The sequence below is a fragment of the Melospiza georgiana genome, chromosome 14 (assembly GCF_028018845.1).
Source record: "Melospiza georgiana isolate bMelGeo1 chromosome 14, bMelGeo1.pri, whole genome shotgun sequence".
Classification (NCBI taxonomy): Eukaryota; Metazoa; Chordata; class Aves; order Passeriformes; family Passerellidae; genus Melospiza; species Melospiza georgiana.
The window spans coordinates 1,489,001-1,509,850 of NC_080443.1; the positions used below are offsets into that span (position 1 = coordinate 1,489,001).

Sequence of the window (20,850 nt, forward strand, 5' to 3'; positions counted from 1 at the left end):
CCCCCTCTTTGGGGCAGCACCTGCCCATCACTTGGGACTGGCTGATCTGTATTTAACTGCTGTTCATCTGACACACCTGTTGCAGCTATGGGGTGGTGCAGCAGGCCTCTCCCCACCCTGCCCCAGCATGTGGCTTGGCTGCTGCAGCTCTGCTCCTTTTTTTTTTTTTTTTTTTTTTTTTTTTTTTTTTGTATTTTTTTTCTTAAGACACAAACTGGTTTAATTAAAACTGTAAAGGAAAACAATATGCAGGAATAAAAACTCCAGATACATAGCACTTATTAATTATGAAGCTGTTGCTGATCTTGAAAAAGCATTTGAGAATCCATGACCAAATATTCAGCCTTAAATTCTGAAGGAAAGGGAGGGAACGGCCATGACCTACCAAGTCCTTGCACACTATGGCACATAAAGCTGTACTACTTGATATACTTTTCCATGACCTTTTTGTGAAACTCTGATCTCAGAGTATCATTGACGAATCTTTTGTCCTTTTTTGTCTTATCTATCCCCTTGGCACAGTTCTTGAAGACAACATCATCATCTTCTCTTCTCCTTTTAACTTTGAAGTTTGCCTGAGGCTGTGCTGGCCCAGTAAGGCTCAGCAGTGTTACCAGTCAGGATGTTCTCCATCCAAATTCTTTCTTCTTTGGCCTTTTGTGCTTGTTCCTTTTGAGCATGTTCTTCAGCTTGTTCTTTCTTGATTTTTTCCAGCTCAGCCAGAAGAGCTGCAGTATCATCATTCTCATATTCATAATTTTTATAATTTCATCATCTTCATCAGTAAGAGGATCATCTGCATCAAGATTTGCTGCAGGAATTTGGTCTAGCTGAGGCTTCTTAGACACAGAAGATGATGTTGTATGTTCTCTGGTTGGTTTGTTTCTGTTCTTTTCTCTTGCAGCAACTCATTCTCTCTCCTCTTCTGCTGGCTCCCTGGCTTCATATTGGCTGTTGTATGGTCTTTTCCTCTCATCTAACTGCATGATTTCTTTGATGTGGAGAAATCAAGCCTCTTTGGCATTTAGAGCCTTTTCTAGTTTTTCTTGCTTCTTTTTCTCTTCACCCTCACTGTTGGAATTTGAGCTCTTCTTGTGCTTCTTTTTTTTTTTTTTTTTTTTTTTTCTGTTTCTCTTGGTGGATCTCCATTGGTGCTTTGGGTTTTGTCATGTGTTCCTCCGCCTCAGGCTGCTCTTCCATTAAACTTGCCTCTGTATTAGCAATTAGCAATTTCTTTCCCAGCTTCTCCTGTACAGTAGGAGCATTTGACAAAGGAGTGACAGCACTTATAACCCCACTTGCCTTCTTTCTGGTACAAACCCCAAATGCATGTGTGGTTGATGATCTTCACATTCTCTTCATACTTAGAACAAGCAATAGCTTTCTGCTGTCCTTTGATGACTGTTCCATGCCTAGAATACTCCACATGATCTTCTGTTTGAGCTAGCAGCAGTTCATCTAGGAGGGGCATCCAAATGTTCCTGTCCTCCATACTTCTCTAGGATGCTTTCTTTCAGCTGAGCCTTGAAATCTTCTTTTTTCACTTTGAAAGATTTATAAAGAAACTCTAATTTTGTAGGGTCTGCTTGAAGATGAAATTCAGAGCCTTTGTCTTAACCTCCCAGGCAAAGAGCTGAGTCAGTGCCATGGAAATGGTGTCACCTGTGTAGCAAACAAAGTTGTCACCTGCATAACCAGCTTCATCTGGATTCTTGCCTGTGTTGGCATAAGAGTTCTCCCTCATTGCTCTTGTTTTGGGATCATAATAAGCAGAGTTTGGATCCAGATTCCTCAAATATTTAGCAATATCTTCCAAAATACGTAAATTTCAGACTGTGATGCATCTTTTAGAGTCAAAGTTCTGCCCAGGCATATCAATGTCATCTGTGTTTTTGTCTTCATCTTCACCATTATGATCTCTTTCTGTCTGTGAATTTGATTCCTCTTCTCCCCACTGGTGGAGTTCACTTGTTCCAGCTTCCCTGATGCCAACTCCTCCTGAATCTTCTGTGCTTTCAGTGTACATTTGGCCAAATCAACCTTGGAATATTCCTCAACAATTTTCATGTGCTTCTCTGGGTCATAACCATTCCACCAGTCTCACTTCCCATCATAATCAAACATCAGCTGAGGCTGCACTGCATGTGTTCATTTTGTTCATCAAAATATTCATGTATTTTTGCTCCAACTTTCCTGGGTCTCTCCATGCAGCCTTTCTTTTTTGTGTGTCAGTGCCCTGCAGTTCTCACAGGCTGCTTTGCCATACCTCATGGCCACAGGGTGCTCCTGAACTCCTCATTTATACGATATCCAGAGGAGTTATACTGCTCCTGCTTCTGTGGCTGAGGTCTCTGAAGCTTTATTGTGGGTCCCTTAGAAGGATCTATGTACCATGGTACTGAGGAGATATACCGAGGAATTTGAGGGTTGATATATTTTCCTTCTTCATCCACTTCAGCAGGTGCATTCCCTAGTTTTCTCTGCTCTTCTAATTCTTTTTCCTCCAATTTTCCCTCATCATCTTCTTTGGTTCCTCCAGGCTCGCATCATTTCCCCCTTTGTCTTGGTTTGGAAAGACAGGAGTCTGCTAAGGAAGGCAGGAGCCTCCCCTGAAATGGAGAATGTAAACCCTCCCCACCCCTCCCAATTGCTATAAATTTTAAATTAAGGGGCTCTCAGGCAAAAAATATGGAAGCAGGAAATGACAGTTCTTTAATAAGGAAGAAAATAAAGGGATAAAATAAACAATACAGTACACTAGAACAACACTGACAGAGTCAGAACCCAACCTGACACCCTGTGGGTCAGGATGTTGGTAGCAACCCAACTGGAAATGTGGCTGCAGCCCTCCTGCAGTGTCAGGGGTGGTTCTGCTGGAGCAGGGATCCTGTAGAGAAGGATGGATTCTTCCTCTGAAGATCCAGTGGAAGAAGAGGCAGCTGCTGTCCCTCTGTGAAATCCAGTGGAGAAGCTGTGCTGGTGTTCCAGAATCTCCAGATTATATCTGGGTAGCAATGCTTGGCTCCTCCCTCTGGGCTCACATCTCCCTATGGGATGCTGTAGTTCTTATCAGTCATGCACTGACATTCAATAGCTGTTATCAGCAGATGTCCCCTTCTGAGGGAGGAGTGATTGTGGAAGAGATAAAGCAAACTGCCCACTTAACAAAAAACAGCTGCCATACAGATGGTAATAGAATACATCTTGCCTTGCAATCTGGAATACTCTCCTGCAGTGGGGGTGTTCACCACCACACCTGAGCCATTTTGGGTTTTTCCTGCCAAACCACAGCACCACTCCCCATGCTCCTGCGGCTCTCCTCTTCTCCCAAGATTATTTGCAGCAATTAATTTTAAGTTTCTTAACTAAGTCCTATAACCTCAAACTTTATCTGCAGGAGTTCTTTAAAGTTTAGAAATCATTAGCTCACAAAAAAAATTTGTACTGCTAAAGCAGATAAAGTCAGGATAGGACCAAACACCCTCTTGGTCAGGGTGGTGGCACAGCTCCATTCCATGATGGCTCAGCCCTCTTGCAGTGCCAGCTGTGGCTCTGTTGGAGCAGGGATCCTGGAGAAGGGTGTAGTCTTCCTCTGAAGATCCACTGGAAGCCTAGAAAGGTCTGGTCCTCTGCTGGGAAATCGAGTGGGAAAAGGCCGACTGTGGTGTTCCACATCTCAGATTATATCTGGGTAGGAATGCTTGGCTCCTCCCCCTGGGTGGAGTGACACTGCAGTGACACTCAATGGCCCATTAACAGAAGATATCTCCTGGAGGGAGGATGGTCAAGGGAGAGATAAAGCAAACTGCCCCACCTGGTTTTAACAGCTCAAACATTTCCAGGCCCATTAGCAGGAGCTATCCCCCTGGAGTTATAAGGGATGGGTCATGGAAGAGATAAAGAACATTCCTCACCTGGTTTTAACAGATGGTGATAGAACACATACTTCTGGTTACATCCTGCATTGCAATCTAAGACAGTAAAATATTACTTTTCAACATTGTAAGATACGTAGTTGTTTTCTTTTAAGGGATGTGATGACTCCAACTAAAACAGCTGTGATGAAACATGACAAACACCTGTTTGTGGATAAAGAAGATACAGTCTTGATTTTGTCAAAGACTCTATTGCTCCTTACAATCTCTGCTGTTTTATCTTCCATAAATGACACAGAAGAGTCAGTTATGATTCTACATTATGGCTGTTAATGATTGTAAGCTTTTCCTTTGTTTCATTTTGCTGTCACAGGTACATGACTGTTTAGAAAGGTGCTGTCTCAGCTCCCTAAGTTGGTTACTGCTGATATATTGATGAGAATTTACTGATTTTATAATAGGCATTATTCATAATATGCTATTACTGTATTTATAACCGGCTTCTTATATGCTTTAACATCTTTGTGTAATTATCTAAAAGACACGTGTTGTTTCAGGATGTTTCATTTTTGTTCTCTAGCTGCTTATGCATCTCTTATATCAAGTTAGCTATCTGGCTTGTCCCTGCACTGGCTCTATGGTTTGACCCAATGCTGTCTCATAATTTTAAGTATTTTTCAGAGTTCCAAGAAAAGATACCTGAGCTTTGTTAAAAGCCTCCTCCAAACTGCAAGTCTTGTAGTTTGTCCCAGTTATTATTACAGAAGCACTCCAGCAGTTTGCTGTGTTTGAAGCATCTCTATCCTGAAGGAAACTTCAGAGTTATACAAGTACTAGATGGTTTGATGAGTCTTTAACCCCAAGGCCTTTACTCATAGCTGCTACTATTAAGAGCCTTGTTTTAAAATGTGTTTAGGGAATTCCCTCCCAGATGGATCTTGGGCAGTGGCCAGGCCTTGGCTCTACCTGGATGGGGAATTTGCCAACAAACCCAGATGTTTTCTGCATCAAAACTAGATTCAGGTCACTTTGACTTGGCAATTTGACCCTTTATATATGACAGCAGAACCTATTTTTAGAGTGAGCTTGGGAATTACTATCTGGAAATAATTATCCAAGCCCTTGCTAAATTGAGGTTTGTCAGCTGTTCACAGACTCTGGGATGATGGTACAGTATTTCAGAGATTCCTAATTACCTAATTTCACATTTATTATTAATTATGTGTATTATCTGAAATATTCTTAATTGTTGTACCTGACTGATTCCTGATTGCTGTCAGTTTCTTGTTCACTACATGTATTGTTTTGCCTTGATGTTTCTTCATGCTCATAACCAAAGACATGCATCTCATTTAAAAAAAAATAAAAGAAGGGGAATGTAGTGCCTTAAGAACATCCAAATAATATAATATGTGCATTAGAAACTTAGACAACAAATCATTTTGAATAATGCAATATTTGCATTAGAGATTTGGAATAAAGATCATCAAATCTAAATCCCAATTGAGTGTGCCACAGCAAAGCCTAGTTGATTCATTGACTTGAAGAGAGAGTGTGCTTGTGTTTTATCATCAGCAGGTTCAAAGAAGTCACCTGTTCATTCATCAGACACCAGCTGCCTCTGAAGAAATGAGGACCAGTGCAAAGAGAAATAACCTAATCACCATGCAGCCCTCATGGCCAGAACAGGAACAGAAATGGGACTGCCAAGACATGGCTGTGTCTGCAAAGTACAGAGGCAATCTGCCAACAAAAGCCTCATGGCATCCTCATGGTACAGTGCTCCTTCAGTTATTCCCTGTTCCAGGACCCAGGAGGACATTCAGCGATGTCAAAGATCAACATTTCCAGCTAATGAACTTTCTCCTGAGTGTCAACTATTTGGACTTTAAAACGATGGTCATTTATTTCCATTTTCCTGAGAGACATTGGACATTATTCTTTACTTTTCTCATGCTGTGAAACCCTGTGTCAATACTTTGATAGAATTTGATACATTTTGTTAATTGTAATTGGTCTTTTATGAATCTTATCCCATATATAATTGATAACCAGTGATAACCTTAATGACATAATACCCTCATAAGAGTGAGCTGTTTTAACATCAGAACACATGAACCTTTTTTAAATTAACCTAACAGGTGAGATGTCATAGACAGGTAGAAGAATTATAAAAGAAAGGCCTTATGAATTCAGGCCTCACTCTGCTAAAATTGACAAAACTGGCCTGGCATTTCTTCTAGGTGCAGCTCACAAGCAATTTGCATGTTCCCATTTGAAGCTATTCTGCGAATGACAAGTTCCTTTAACACAACAATCTATTCTGAGGGTGAAAAACAAATGCACCTGTGTAAACAATAAGATTTGTTCCATGAGAACCCACAAAGGAAAAACGTTAACATATCTAGAGAGAGAAAATTTGATAGATATATACAACAGCCTTTACTGACCATGAACTGAGTTTCACTGTATTGCTGACCAATAACACCAATTAGTTGTTAAACCTTCTGATATTTCCTACAAATATGAGCTTTGTGAATAAAGAATTGTCTTTCTGCATGTAGAAAATGGTGCCTTGGCTGATTTATTCCAGCACCAGTTCACACTGTGAGATACAAAGTGATTTTGAAAGCAGTAGAAAAGCAGTGCAATAACAGTGTCCTCAGCGTGGCTCCCAGATCCATTCCTGGCAGCCCCACGGGCTCTGCACATTGATCACTGCAGCCAAAGCTGCACTTAGCTCCAGACCAAACACCATCAGGAGGCAGGGTGGTAAATAATGCCTTTCCCCAGGGCTTTTGACTGAATGTGTGATCATTCCATGCATTTCATACCCTGAGAAGAAGCCACCCACACAGTAATCTCAGCTGCACTCTCCCTGCATCAGCCCCAGAGCACCAGCATCAGTCAGGGAATGAGGACCTTGGTGCCCCAGCAGCAGCACAGTTTGGGGTTCCCCATGCTGGGCAGCCCTGGTTTCCAGTCCCTGTGTTCATTTTCCAGGAGATCCACAAGCAGCAGCCACGGTCACTCTGCTGTGGCACTGCAAGCAATGTTAGCTCAACATGTTCAACATTAACAAGGCCATCTCACGGTTTTAAAGCATGCTCCAACTCTCTTCATGCACCTCTTCTTCCTCAAGGACAGCCTCTCTACAAAGCCATAGAGAGTTTTTTTAATTTTGACTTGAATATCAAGGCCCAACACTGATTTTTTTATCAATATTTGCCAAGCCAGGTGCATGTGTCAGCTGGCTTTGGCTTTCATGCTGCCAAAGAGCCACAGGCAGCATCAGAGGGGGGACATCACCTGTTCCTGGGCAGCTCTAATGGAATATCCCCCAGTTCAATCTCACATTTCAGAGCAGAGGGGAGACATTTTTAAGTGTGATCACTGGAAACTGGCTGGAAAAACTGACATTGCACCCCCTGCATTCATGTTGTTAGTATTTGCTGTATTCATAAGAGAAACAAGGTATTTTCCTTGCCAGGACAGCAAATGCATCTGGAATTTATAAATCCACATGTTCTCTCTCCTTCTTAAAACTTGGGCATTTAAACCAAGTATTTCTGGTGGTAAAACATGCTACAATTGCTCAATAGATATTTACATTGTATTTCAAAATCTGACAATAGAGATCATGTAGAATCATTTTTGTATTTATAGATATAGATATAGATATAGATATAGATATAGATATAGATATAGATATAGATATAGATATAGATATGAATAAATGTTTTCAGTTCTAAGATTTAATAGCTATATGGTTTTGATCTTGACCCTTACTCACTACTAAAAAAAAAAAAGTGTTATCAAACCTTTGGCCACAGATATTACTTTGAAGATGGACCTGCAATGAATTTATGACATATAAAATACCCAAGTCTGGCATTGTTTAAATAACTTCTTCAGATCCAAACTGTTACTGGTGGTATCAGCAATCCAAGTGCCCCAGAATAAGCAAGACTTGACCTTTTTATTATATTCCAGCACCTGAAAATCACATGGGATTTTTTTCTTTGTTATTTTTTTAAGGCTCTCAAGCTCATTCCCAGAGTCTCATGCAGTATCTGGAAGCAGAAAGCAGCACAGGTTGAGTGCTTTCCTCTGCAGTGATGGGCTGAGTAAAGGTGACTTTCAGAGATAGTAAAATGAGCTCTGAATGCTTTATTAGCACAAGCAGGGACTAGTGTGAGACTGTTTTAGATGAGCATGGAAGTCAGCTGCTCATACTATATTTTATTTAGTTTTGTTCCCTTTGCATGCTCATACTCTTAAGCAGATCTTCACCTGCTAGAAGAGATCCAGGTAAGGCATTGGAATCAAATTCATGTTACAGTGCAAAAACATGAGCAAATGTCACATTCCTGGTGACTTCTGAGCACATCAACACTGGACAACATCCTTGTTTCTCATGCTGGATGATCCAAAAGGAGCAAGGAGCAATACACTCATTACAGCTTTTTTCCCTAAGACACTACATTGTTGTGTAGCAGACCTGAAAAACTGTTGGTGTGTGTATATATATATATATATAATTTAGCTAAAAATTTCAAAAACAAAGAAATATTTTAACAAGTCATATCAGCAAGACTCAATTCTGAAGCTTCTTAGGGCATAGTGAATACTTTAGGATTTAACAGGTGCTCATTTGGGACACTTTGTAGACCTTGGGAGTGGTCTATTTGTTAGAGATCTGAAGCAAAGTAGCATCAGAGCTCATGGATGAGAATCTGCACATTGTGCTCATGCTATACTTTAATCCTTAATAACAGATAGTTAGTGATAAGAAGTTTTAACAACCAGAATAAAGGAGCCTCTAAAATATAATTTATTCCAAATAATAAAGTACAAAGCATACACAGGAATTAAAATGAAATTTTAAAACAAAGCAAAAGAGAACAAACAAACAAAAAACAATGAAAAAAACCAAACCAAAACCCCTCCAAAACCAAATTTGGTCCCTTGTCAAGCTAATAATCAAACAATTTTTTAAAAAAACATTAAAAATCTGGTTGCCCTTTACTTTCTTCATCCCCTGTTTGACATTCAGCACATTTTCAGTTAAGCTTGGACCAAATCTGTGTCACTAAGAAGGGCAAGCTCCTCTGTCCACCTTGCGCTGTAAAATAATGAAAGCAAGAGTGGCAGAGACACATCTCCAGTGCTTGTGTTTGTACCATTCAATTGTTTCTATTTGGTTTCTGATAAAAGTCAATTGTCCTTTTAAGTACTAAGGAACAAAAGAAGTGGCTGTCCTAATAAAAATCACCAGCTCAGGGAGCCTGTGCCTTCCTTCCCCTTCAATTCCTTTCTCTTTTCCCAGCTACTCCATCATCATTTCCCTCTGCAGACAGCTGGACTGGCTCTGGCTCAGTTCTACCTTAGAGAGCTCAATTCACAACTGCTCCTTTATAATCTTACCAGCAATTTTGGGAACACCGTGTTCTGTCCCAAGCCTACACAAAGGCTGACCAGAGATTGTTGCAGTCTGAGGGCTGCAGCACCCCAGCCCCTCTGGGTTGATTTTGGTATCTCTTTATCAGTTTGCGCCACCCTGTTTGCTCTTCCCACTGCACTAAACACCTGCCCAGGCTGTCCAAGTTTTACCCCAAACCCCTGCAGAACCTTTTTGGGTTGCAAACCTCTGGATCTGCTCCTTCTCCTTTGCTTTGCTCTGTTCCTTCTGTCCCCGAGCCTGCCTGGCATTTCTCTGCAAAGGAACTGCACAAGGCGCCTGATTGCCCTGGTTTGCACCTCTCCACATCATTTCTCACAGTGCTCCTCTCTCCTGGCACATGAACTCCTCTGCTCTTCAGGTTTTACACTAATTGCCAGACTGCTTATCCCACTGAACATTTATTCCCACAGGGCAAAACTGTTAAACAAAAGAATAGGTTATAGCCTTACTTTAACAATTATTAAATAGTTTATAAATACATGTCTCATTTCAGGAGTGGTGCCAGTCTGTCAGGAAACCTGGAGGCTGCTGATTTTATTTTATTTTTTTTTTCATGTTTCATATAAAATTTGTCTGTATTTGCATCATTCCCTGTGCAAGTTCTTTTCTGTCACTGGTTTCTGCATCTCATGGCAGTTCCTCCAGGGCAGGAGCCTCCCAGGGCCTCATTCTACCCTCCCTTTTGCCAGCCCAATGCCATTTAAACCAAGCTGGGATTGCACAAGGGTTTCATGAGCCCTAGGGTTCCTCCCCAAGCATTTTGATCTCCAGTCTGCTTCTCTTCCTTACTACCATGAAAAAGTTCACAGCTCCAGTGAGGAACTTTGCACCTCTGCTTATTTGTAAATTTTTTACCACCTCCAGAGGCTCTGCAGATTCACAAACACTTCATAAATAAAGCAGTAATAAAGTGGAGGGGTACTGACTTGTGCATTCACTGGTAAAACACAAACCATGAATTATGGGGTTTGTACTTCAAGGTGAACGAAGTATTTCTTGTTAGCACACAGCGGTGTCAGAGAGATAAAATCAATGCTGGGTCACAATTACATTTTGGGCTGCTGCCATGCTGCCTTCTCCTCACTTGTGCTTTTGGTTTAGGTGAACAAAGGCATGGCTGGGTTCTCATTCTTGCCTGCACTAACAGCACTGCAGGGCTGTCTTCTCTGCCCTCTATCAAAAGCCTCTTTTAAAAACCATCCTGAGACTAAATGACAAATACTTCATTCCAGTGTAAAAAAATAAGAAATAAATCATAAAACTGCCAACCTCTACACTGACCAGCAATCTTTTAAATAGTCAATAAACTACTCTGCAGTGTGGAGCTTCCTATCATTTCCCTTTTCTTTGCTCCTTCTGACATCTGATGCACACACTGAGCTCTGCCAATATGGGACGGGGACTCTGCACCAAAAAAACAGATTTTAAGCCTGGTCCCCCCCAGGGCCATGGATACCCCTCACCTTAGGAACAGGTGTATCCATGTTTCATGGGATACTGGTGGCTCTGATCAGCCAAATGTAGGATTTCCAGCACCAAGTGCAACACCCATGTCAAAGAGTGGACCTACAACATAACCATTCTGACATGCACATTTACTGTTATTGCTGGTGGTAGTGCTTCTACCTTATTTTAAATGCTGTGTATGACATAATTCAGTATTTCTTTCTATATATTTACGTATATTTAAAGTCCTGTATCTCCAGGGACACATATGTTACTATTTGTTAGTAATCCAGTGGCCATCCTTAATTCTCAAAGTGCCATTAGCCTTTATCACAAATCCATTCAAGGACCCATGGAAATAAACCCTGAGACTCCACATTCACCATCAGGTGCTCTAAGGTCTTTGAAAGGTCAACACAAAATAAATTGCATAATTAGCTATAAATTTAATTAAGGAGTCAGAGAATGAGAGGGAAAAGAACACTGAGATGAAATTTTCCATTCTACATCCTTAAAACTGGCATCAGGAAGATTGAATACATTTAGGGAAAGTATTGTATCTTCAATAACAATCTTGGACCACATTATTTCTTACCATATATACAGATATTTAAAAAAATGTACAGCAGGCACTGACAGAATAACTCACCATCTTCCTCAAAAGTCTGCAAGCAGGTGAATAAATAAGAAACTAAATCTGGCCCCAGAGCCCAAGAACATCTTTTGTTCCAGAGAATAGGACAGTTGGCAAGCTAAAAATCAGAAAAAACAGCCTCTGAGAATTTGGGCTTGACATAAAATTCCTACAGAATCCTTTCCTGCCATGGCAGTTACAGAAAGAGAGCCTCTTCCTTCCAGTCTCATTCCTTTACATGGCAGGTAAAAGAACAGAACTTCTGCCTCTGGGTCTTCAGGCTGCTGTGAAATATTTGTTACTGACATGCTTCATCTGTATTAATAATTTAAAATTATTTTTCCTCTTGACAGATTTTATGCCTAAAGAATAAAACCACTTGATTTAAAAGTCTAGAAAATATTATTCAAAATAAATTTACCTGCCCTATAAATGCCAGCTGAAAAATGTTCTACAGTAAATGCATACCTTTAAAATTCCACCCTTTCCATTAAAATAGCTTTCAGCAAGGAGGAAATTCCTTTGTTAGTAATTCTACAACAAAACCAAACTCAGAAAGTATTTAAAACCTGGCAAACGTCTGTTTGTTTGAGTTTTTTCAGAAAATTTGCAAACTTTTCCTTCAAAGAACTCTTCTTATGACATTTCAGGACCCAGGGGGCTGTGAAAGCACCAAATGCTTCCCAAAAACCTCCAGAGCCTCTTTCCCTGACCTCCTTTGCTCTCAGCAGCAGGCACAGTTTCACTGAGCCACCTCCACCACACTGTGGAGACTCCAGCAAGGAATTCCCTGAGTCCAGGGCCTGGTGCAATCAGCTTTTCCAGCAATGCCAGAGCACTGGCAATGCCCAGCCTGGTGCAATCAGCTTTTCCACAGTGCCAGAGCACTGGCAATGCCCAGCCTGGTGCAATCAGCTTTTCCACAGTGCCAGAGCACTGGCAATGCCCACCCTGGTGCAATCAGCCTTTCCAGCAATGCCAGAGCACTGGCAATGCCCAGCCTGGTGCAATCAGCTTTTCCACAGTGCCAGAGCACTGGCAATGCCCAGCCTGGTGCAATCAGCTTTTCCAGCAATGCCAGAGCACTGGCAATGCCCAGCCTGGTGCAATCAGCTTTTCCACAGTGCCAGAGCACTGGCAATGCCCAGCCTGGTGCAATCAGCTTTTCCACAGTGCCAGAGCACTGGCAATGCCCAGCCTGGTGCAATCAGCTTTTCCAGCAATGCCCAGCACAGTGCAGGATGAGCTGGCTCGAGGTGACGCGAGGGCAGAAAGCTCTGCAGACTCCACAGCAGTGATGAAATCTCACTGCTTCCAGATTTTCCATGTAGAAAAGACTTTCCTGTTCCTATAATCGATTTTGCTCATTCTGAGGTGTTTTATCTGTGACTAATTGTATAATCCAATTGACATTTATTTCATTACCACCTTTTCCACAAAGGAAAAAAAAAAATACATAGTGAACAGTATGCCCCAAACGTCTTGCTATGAATACATAAAAATTCTCAGTCAAAAGTGATCTCATTATAGCAAGAAAATTTATTTTGCCTTACAAAAATCAGCTACCAGACTGCAGCTTCCACTCAGCCCCAAGGATCCCAAAGCAAGCCCCAGGAGATGGGAGGCTGAGCTGAGGTCTGTCACTGCGCTGACGGCAGCTTTATAATGAAGTCCCTTGATGGACAAAATGTAAAATCATCCTAGAATAGAATTATCAGTCTGTGGTTTTTTTCCTTATCAGTAAACTGGGCAAAAGCCACTGTGGACAGCAACTCTGTGCAGCTCCAGCCATATAGAATAGCATTCCAAACTTCACCTAAACGTGCTTGGGCTCCCCATCAGTCATAGTCCCCATTTCTGTAGACCGGGAAAACATGAGAAGATGGCAGAATTCAGACTGGAAACACTCAGGTTCACACAGGCACTGCTGTCGTCACCCCTGCTCTGTGATGTCCCAAGAAGGAAAAACTAACCCAAAGTCAATAGATAGGAGCAGCAGGAATACTGAATAGTTCTTATTTTTGTTCCAGCTGCCCCAAATACCATCCATAAGCAAACTCCTATGTGTTAAATCATTTATTTGTGGCAAGTTTTCTTTAATACAAATCTGTTTTACCAAAACAGAAAAGCAGATGCTACCAGAAGAAACAACTAATGATGTAAACTACTCACAGCACGCCCATGACACAACACAGCGCTGCTGCACTGGCTGTGCAAACATGAGTCTGGCCCGAGCCCCACTCCACAGCCAGGTTCCACTCAGCTGCACAGCATAAGGAGCAAAACAGGAAGGTCTAAAAGCTGAAAAACACACAGGATAAAGGGTAAAAAATGACCCCACCTCCACATGTATGTGATATAGATTTGGAAATCAGTGGGGTGAGCAAAGCCCACTCCATTCCAGTCCACTGCAGCTGAGCACAGCGAGTACTGCTGGTTCCAGAGGTTCCCATTTGTGAGACTGTCTGAATTTTCCCTCATCTGCCTCACAATTGTCATTGGGGACCACTGAAGAAAAGATCCCCCTGTCTTAAATCTCTGGCTCTGTAGGAGAAAGTTACACACGCCACGGGCCCCGAGACCTGAGAGCATTGCTAAGTTATTGTTTTCACAGGTCTATTTATTGTATGCTACACTGAGCTCAGTGAAGGACATCCTCCCCTTTTTGCAACAATAGCTCTGGGATTTTTGTGATGGTGCTCATAAGGGTCTTTGGATGAGGAAAGAGATGAGGATTTGACTCCATATTTAAGAAGGCTTGATTTATTATTTTATTATATATACTACATTAAAACTATACTAAAAGAATAGAAGAAAAGGTTTCATCTCAGAAGGCTGGCTAAGCTAAGAATAGAAAGGAATGAATAACAAAGGCAGCTGCCTCAGACTCTCTGTCTGAGCCAGCTGACTGTGTTGGCCATTAATTAGAAACAACCACATGAGACCAATCACAGATGCACCTGTTGCATTCCACAGCAGCAGATAACCATCGTGTACATTTTGTTCCTGAGGCCTCTCAGCTTCTCAGGAGAAAAATCCTAAGGAAAGGATTTTCATAAAAAGATGTCTGCGACAGATTTTTCCCCACCTCTCAGCCTGGCCAGACTTCTCCTGAGTTCTGGGTGGTCCCCTGCAGAAGACCCCTCTCACTCATTTGCAACCACCATGACACAGACTGAGATGTAAGGAGCCTCTTCAGCAAAGAAAAACTGAGACACGAAACCCCTATTGAGAGGACTGGGACTGAAACCCCCAACCCAGGGGAGGTGTGTGGGGGAGGCAAGCTGACCAAAGCAAGATGGATGTGTCAGGTGTGAACAGTGGACCAAGAAGACAATGGCTCTGGCCCACTGCTGAGAACATGGACTGTCTGTACCCTTTTCTAAACATCATTCTTTTCCCCGAGGATACAATAAACTACCTTTGATTTGGTTTCAAAATTCATTCCCCTCCCTCCATCAAAAAAGAGTATAATAAGAGTTCAGATGGACTGCACCACTGAGATCTCCTCAGACATGACCTGGTGGACTCCCTCAGAGACTTTGCCGTTCTACGTTTGGTAGCTATGTACCTTTCTTTTTTTTTTTTTTCCTTCTCCCTCTTTTCCTTATTTTTCCCTTTTCCCCCAATTCCTCCCCAACGCATTTTGCTGTGGTTATTTCAATAGATGTGCATTTGTTTTGATTATCATTGCAAACTCCCTTGTACCGTGTCGGTTTTTTGCACCCTGAGATCCCCCACGAACATCACGAAACCCGTCCGTGAGGACGGCTCGTGACACCATTAGCTGTGGGGATGTTCCTGCAGGCTCTGATGGATCCTGTTGGGCACTGGATCCTGCTGTCTGACCCAGAAACAAATGTTCTCTGTCTCAGAAGCAGTTACAGCTCCTACTGCAGCAAAAGGACAAGAGACTCTCACAGAAAGGGCTCTAAATCCAAGCTGAGAGATTTCTTCAGAACTGCAAACACTGAGCAATTTCCCTGCATCCAAAGTCAGTTACTAGGGCACATTCCACGATTTGTGAGCTTATTTAATTGTCTGAGTGTGGATATCTCAAACTTAAGACCCCAAGTCTGTCAGGACTAAACTTAATACTGATACTGTGAGTAAATGTGAGGTGCCATTGAACAAAGACGTCACCACCAAAATTTGTAGAATTACTAAACATTAGGAATTCCTGAACTTAAAAGTGGAGAAAATATTTTGATATCCTAAAGTGCAGCATTACACACATACATGATTCTTGACTGGCAGTACGAGGCCACAGGGCACATAAACCAAAATCCCTAAATAAAACTTCAATATTTTATTTAAAAACAAAAAAATCAGATTTTCTCTGTGTGTACAGATTCACACCTTCATGCCATAACCAAACAACAAAGACCCCTAAAAGGAAGCCATGCAGTTTCCATTTATTGAAATTATAAACAAGGAGTCTTTCATGGAGTCAGACATTTTGAGGGGTTGAAGAAATTTATTACAAGGTAACTTCTGCAGCAGCATTCTAAGGGATTTTATGGTACCAAGGTACTACAGTTTTGGCAAAAGATACAGGTTTCTGTGATCCATAAGGAAACACACCTGTAAATTCCCATAAATCCTGATTTCAATTGCCTTAGATTCCCTTAATGCTCGCCTGGATTTAAGAAGAAAAGAAAATGAAAAAAAGGTGATCAGTAACAGCAGGAAACTGTTTACCAGGGAGTCCAGATCGACCCCAAACTTCATTACAGGTCTGCATCCATCACTGCTAAACCAGGGAGAAGCTGAACAGCCTAAATACTGACAGCAAAGCCGTTCTGATTGTGAGAACATGCTCTCCAGGCTCCAAAACTCCTGAAGGGAGGTTGTAGCCAGGTGGGGTCGGTCTCTCCCACTGGGCAGCACTGACAGAACCAGAGGACACAGTCTCAAGATACGTCAGGGAAGGGACAGGTTGGATATTAGAAAGCAGTTTTTCACCCAAAGAATAATAAAGTACTGGAATGCTTTTCCCAGGGAGGTGGTCCCACCATCTCCGGATGTGTTTAAAAAAAGACTGGACATGGCACTTGGTGCTATATTCTAGTTGAGGTGTTAGGGCATAGGTTGGACTCGATGGTCTTAGAGTTCTCTTCCAGCCTCATTATTCTGTGGAAAGCACCCAGGGACAGGGAAGTAAAGAAGGCTCTTTAGCTCCATGTCTCTATAAACAGTGGGACCACTCTGCAGTGTCCTGCAGAGCTAATGAGTGCGTGGGTGATAGAAACTGCCCATGGAACTTGGATAATGAAATACCCCAAACTGCTGACAGAACATTCAGAAAAGTGGCGCCGCTTCACACATTCTTTACCTAAAAAGCTAATGATGCTTTTCCTAGAGGTAAACAACCAGTTATGAAAGCTCATTCGCTTCAGTACCTGCTGCAGCCCTGTTCCCCCTGTATCCAGCACTACGGCATTTATCAAGCACAGTGAGAAACGTCCCCAAGACCCCCGGTAACAAATAAATGTTACTACTGTAGAGTGGGTTTAGCTCTGGCCTGGACTACATGACTACATCCTCCTGCTAGCCCCAATCCAGCCCCACGGCATTATATCCTCCGCACAGCCGGATAATCCCGTCCGTCCCCGTGGGTTTACTCCAGGCAGTCCCTCCCTTCCAGCACTTGGGCTGGACTCGGCTTTCCGGAGCCGCTGTCCGCCTCCAGCTCCGCATGCAGGCGGCGAATCCCCGCGGCAGCCCCGGAGCCGCCGCCCGCCGCTGCCGGGCGCTGCCGCAGGAGCGATGAGCGGCGGGCTCGGCCCCGGCGTGTGCGGCCCCGGGCCCCCCCGCGCTGCCCCCGCCATGTGCGGCCCTGCCCGCGGGGCGGGGGTCACCCGCCCCCCGGCCCCCAGCCCGGGGCCGCCGGCTCCGGCCCGGCCCCGCTCCGGCCCCGCGCACGGCAGGAGGCGGCGGGGCCCCGCCGGCCCCCGGGGAGCCGCGGCGGGGGCGGATGGAGACAGCGGGCACGGCGGCGGGCTGGGGTAAGGCAGGGCAGGGCGGCATGGGGGAAGGTACGGGCTGAGCCGGGATGGGGAGAGGCAGCAGCCGGGGGAGGGTACGGGCTGAGCCGGGATGGGCAAAGGCAGCAGCCGGGGGAAGGCAGCAGCCGGGGGAGGGTACGGGCTGAGCCGGGATGGGGAGAGGCAGCAGCCGGGGAAGGGTACGGGCTGAGCCGGGATGGGGAGAGGCAGCAGCCGGGGAAGGGTACGGGCTGAGCCGGGATGGGGAGAGGCAGCAGCCGGGGGAGGGTACGGGCTGAGCCGGGATGGGGAGAGGCAGCAGCCGGGGGAACGTACGGGCTGAGCCCATATGGGATAGGGAAAGGCAGGGGCTGGAGCTGAACCAGGCTGAGAGGAAGCAGGGGTTGGGGCGAGCTGGAGCGGGCTGGGGACAGGCAGAGCCTGAACGGAGCTGGGGAAAGGCAAGAGCTGAACCGAGCCGGGGAAAGGAAGGAACCAAGCTGGGGAAAGGCGTGAGCTATGCCGGGGTAAAAGGTAGGGGCCGTGCCGTGCCGGGGTATAGCAGGAGCCGTGCCGGCCGAGGCAGGCTCTGAGAGGCCGATCCCAGCCGGGTGGGGCAGGCTCTGCGGGGCCGATCCCGGCTCTGAGGGGCCGTTCCCGGGTGGGGCAGGCTCTGCGGGGCCGATCCCGGCTCTGCGGGGCCGCTCCCGGGTGGGGCAGGCTCTGAGGGACCGCTCCCGGGTGGGGCAGGCTCTGACGGGCCCCGGGAGCCCGTGTGTTGCCGCCCAGCCGCGGGTGCAGAGTGCGGGGATCCCGGAGCCCAAAGGCCCCTGCCCGGAACTTTGTGTGGGCCGGGCCCCCTCCCTAGAGGGAGCAGCCCCTTCCCGGCCGTGCCCGCGGGCAGGGCAGGGCAGGGCAGCGCCGAGACCCCGAGCAAAAGTCCGTGACACAGCGAGCGACCCTCGGGAATCAGGCTTTAAATCCTCGCCTGCATTAGCAAACGAGCTCATCTTTAAAGAAATCTAAAGATCTGGTTATTTAGGACACGTTTCACTCGTGTGCATTTTGTTGCCTGTAAATATAAATCTTTGAAGAGCAAGTTATAAATATTAAAGCCTAAGTGCATAGGGGGAGTATGTGTATCAGATTTTAGACTAAATTTATTCCAACCCAGTTTGGCACACACATGCCTGATGCATTCAAGCTGCACTCACACAAATCAGGGAAGTTACTTGGTTTTACAGTGGTAGGTGCCTGTTTCAGAGACTGGTGAATGACTTAACAATAATTAGCATATTTATATAACACATTGTTGTTTATACATGGGGTTTGAAATCTGAGAGGCATTAATATCATTTCCTGAACAGGAGGGATTCCTGGAAGTATGAAACAATGCCTTGTTTGGCATTTTCCCCCCAGTTGAGCTACATCTGTGTGTGCACTCGGGGTCTGAGATGTGCAGTCCTGCCCAGAGAGAGCAGGTGAACCTTTCCTCAATGTGCCTTCAACTCACATCTGGTACCAAGCAAAACCAAACTGTTATTAAGGACCTTTCTCTTCATTTTTCCCTTTTTAGTTATTTTCTTCCATCTTCCTTTCATCTCTGGAAGCTCCATCAGTATTGGGATAGGCAGCAATTATTCCAATCTCCGTAAGTAATGTCTTTTTCTTTTTTTTTAAACTGTATTATTGGCGTGTTTTGCAGTCATGTACAGCTGCAGAAATAATATATTTCAAGTTCTCTAGCAGATAAACATCAATCCAGTAAAAAGCAAATAGCTTCCTGACTGAGAAAAAACCTGAGTTAACAGAAATGTCCTTAACCTTGTCATCTTTAGGTAGACCAAACTCACAGAAATGACAGAATTGTCTGAAATAAAGGACCATAAAATTTAGTGTCAGGTGCAAGTACTTCAATATTTTATTTTTTTTTTTAAATCCTCCTTTCAACATTTTCTCCCACAACAGCAAACTAGCAAATTGACAAATGGAGCACACTGACATCAGTCAAAATTTATATCATTTTGGCAGTCACTAGTGAAACAAATGTGGCTAAAAATTACTTCCAGTCATTGAAATAAAACAATTCCTGACATTTGACTTCCTTCTGCTCTCCTTTTTATGACTGCCTTTTGTAGTCATTACATGAAGGCTTTTTGAAAAGGAAATACAGCATTGTAGGAGCCAATTATGCTCGTGTCACTGGTCCTATTTTGGCAGGAAACCACATGCACACAGGGAAGCAGGGCAGCATGTCCAGTGCCTTGGATGGAAGAATGCATAATAAAAAAATACTCAACAATTAAACCCACCAAGAGCCCTCTTGGAGCAAGGGCTGCAGCTCAAGAAAAGCTGTGCTGGAATGTTATAATCAGACTGTGACTTTGTAGCACTGTTCATGCCCATCATGGCTGAGGAATCTTACAACTAAAGGTGCAGTTTAAAGGAAGAACAGACCAGAAGTTCCCTTAATTTCCTTTGGAACATACATGGAGGAACACAGACACAGCTACAACCATTCACACACTAGAAATCACACCCATTTTAATGTTTGCTGTCACAACCTATCATGACAGCAAACTTGGAGAAATTATTCATGGGGTCAGAACCAGCTTCTGGCCACAGTAGGGATTTTTAGGATCTATCCCTAAGATAACTTTGGTAATTGAGAGCAGAGTTTAGTTGGTAAAGGTGAAGCCAGTGCAAAACCAAGTAAATGCCAAGTGCTGTCTTTCAGATTAATCCCTGAAACTCCTCCAAAACACCACATTCAAGCTGGGCTGAAGAGCAACTGCAAAATCAGTAGCTGCTGCCTAATGGAGCCCAAGTGGCATCACCCAAGTCACAGAAAATGTGTAATGTGGACATTGGGTACAGCTGCACTGGCAGTCTCCTCATTTGTGAGTGAGCTGCCTGTGGGCTTGGCAAGAAAATCCCTGTGCTGTGCTGGTGTTGTTACAGGTCAATATTGCAAAAAGAATGCTGAGATTATTTTCCCCCAGAAATGCTGGGTTTCCATAATGCACAAAGAGATGTTTCCCAGCACTTGACTGCAGGACAGCTTTGTGTTGCACTGGGTTTGGATCAGCAGAGTTCTGTGACAGAACAATTGCAGCAGCCAGTTCAGAGGAGTCTGAGGATTGCTCTCATTTCCACACAGGTGCCTACAGAATTAAGTGGTTTAGATCATGGTTTTCCTTCAGCCTTAACTGAGTCCAGCTCAGCCAGACTTGACACTCTGGCCCTCTCCACAAGGGCTCTCAGCTTTAATTCCTGTAATGCCTTGGCTCTGACAGGTTCCACTGACAGGAACAGATAACATTACCACAGCACCAGTGGGAATTAGCCACAAGTGAAACCATGGCTCATGGGATGCTCTTACAGCAAATGTGGAGAGACCAGAGTTATCCCCGGCTGTTTGGAGGCACCACAGCAAGAAGGCTC

The 20,850-nt window shown here is 44.1% G+C and overlaps 1 protein-coding gene and 2 pseudogenes across 1 annotated transcript in view; 1 reads left to right on the forward strand and 2 right to left on the reverse strand.

The window, feature by feature from the left end:
* Nucleotides 1-419: 419 nt before the first annotated feature.
* Nucleotides 420-908, reverse strand: LOC131089605 (spliceosome-associated protein CWC15 homolog; annotated as a pseudogene).
* Nucleotides 909-5,200, reverse strand: LOC131089606 (pre-mRNA-splicing factor SLU7-like; annotated as a pseudogene).
* Nucleotides 5,201-17,366: 12,166 nt separating this feature from the next.
* The window catches only part of BEAN1 (brain expressed associated with NEDD4 1), a 53,109-nt gene continuing 49,625 nt past the window's right edge, over nt 17,367-20,850 (forward strand). The window contains exons 1-2 of the mRNA XM_058034179.1: nt 17,367-17,427; nt 18,983-19,057. Coding sequence (XP_057890162.1) covers nt 17,397-17,427; nt 18,983-19,057 — 106 coding nt within the window. The 5' untranslated portion in view covers nt 17,367-17,396. The remainder of the gene's footprint in view (nt 17,428-18,982; nt 19,058-20,850) is intronic.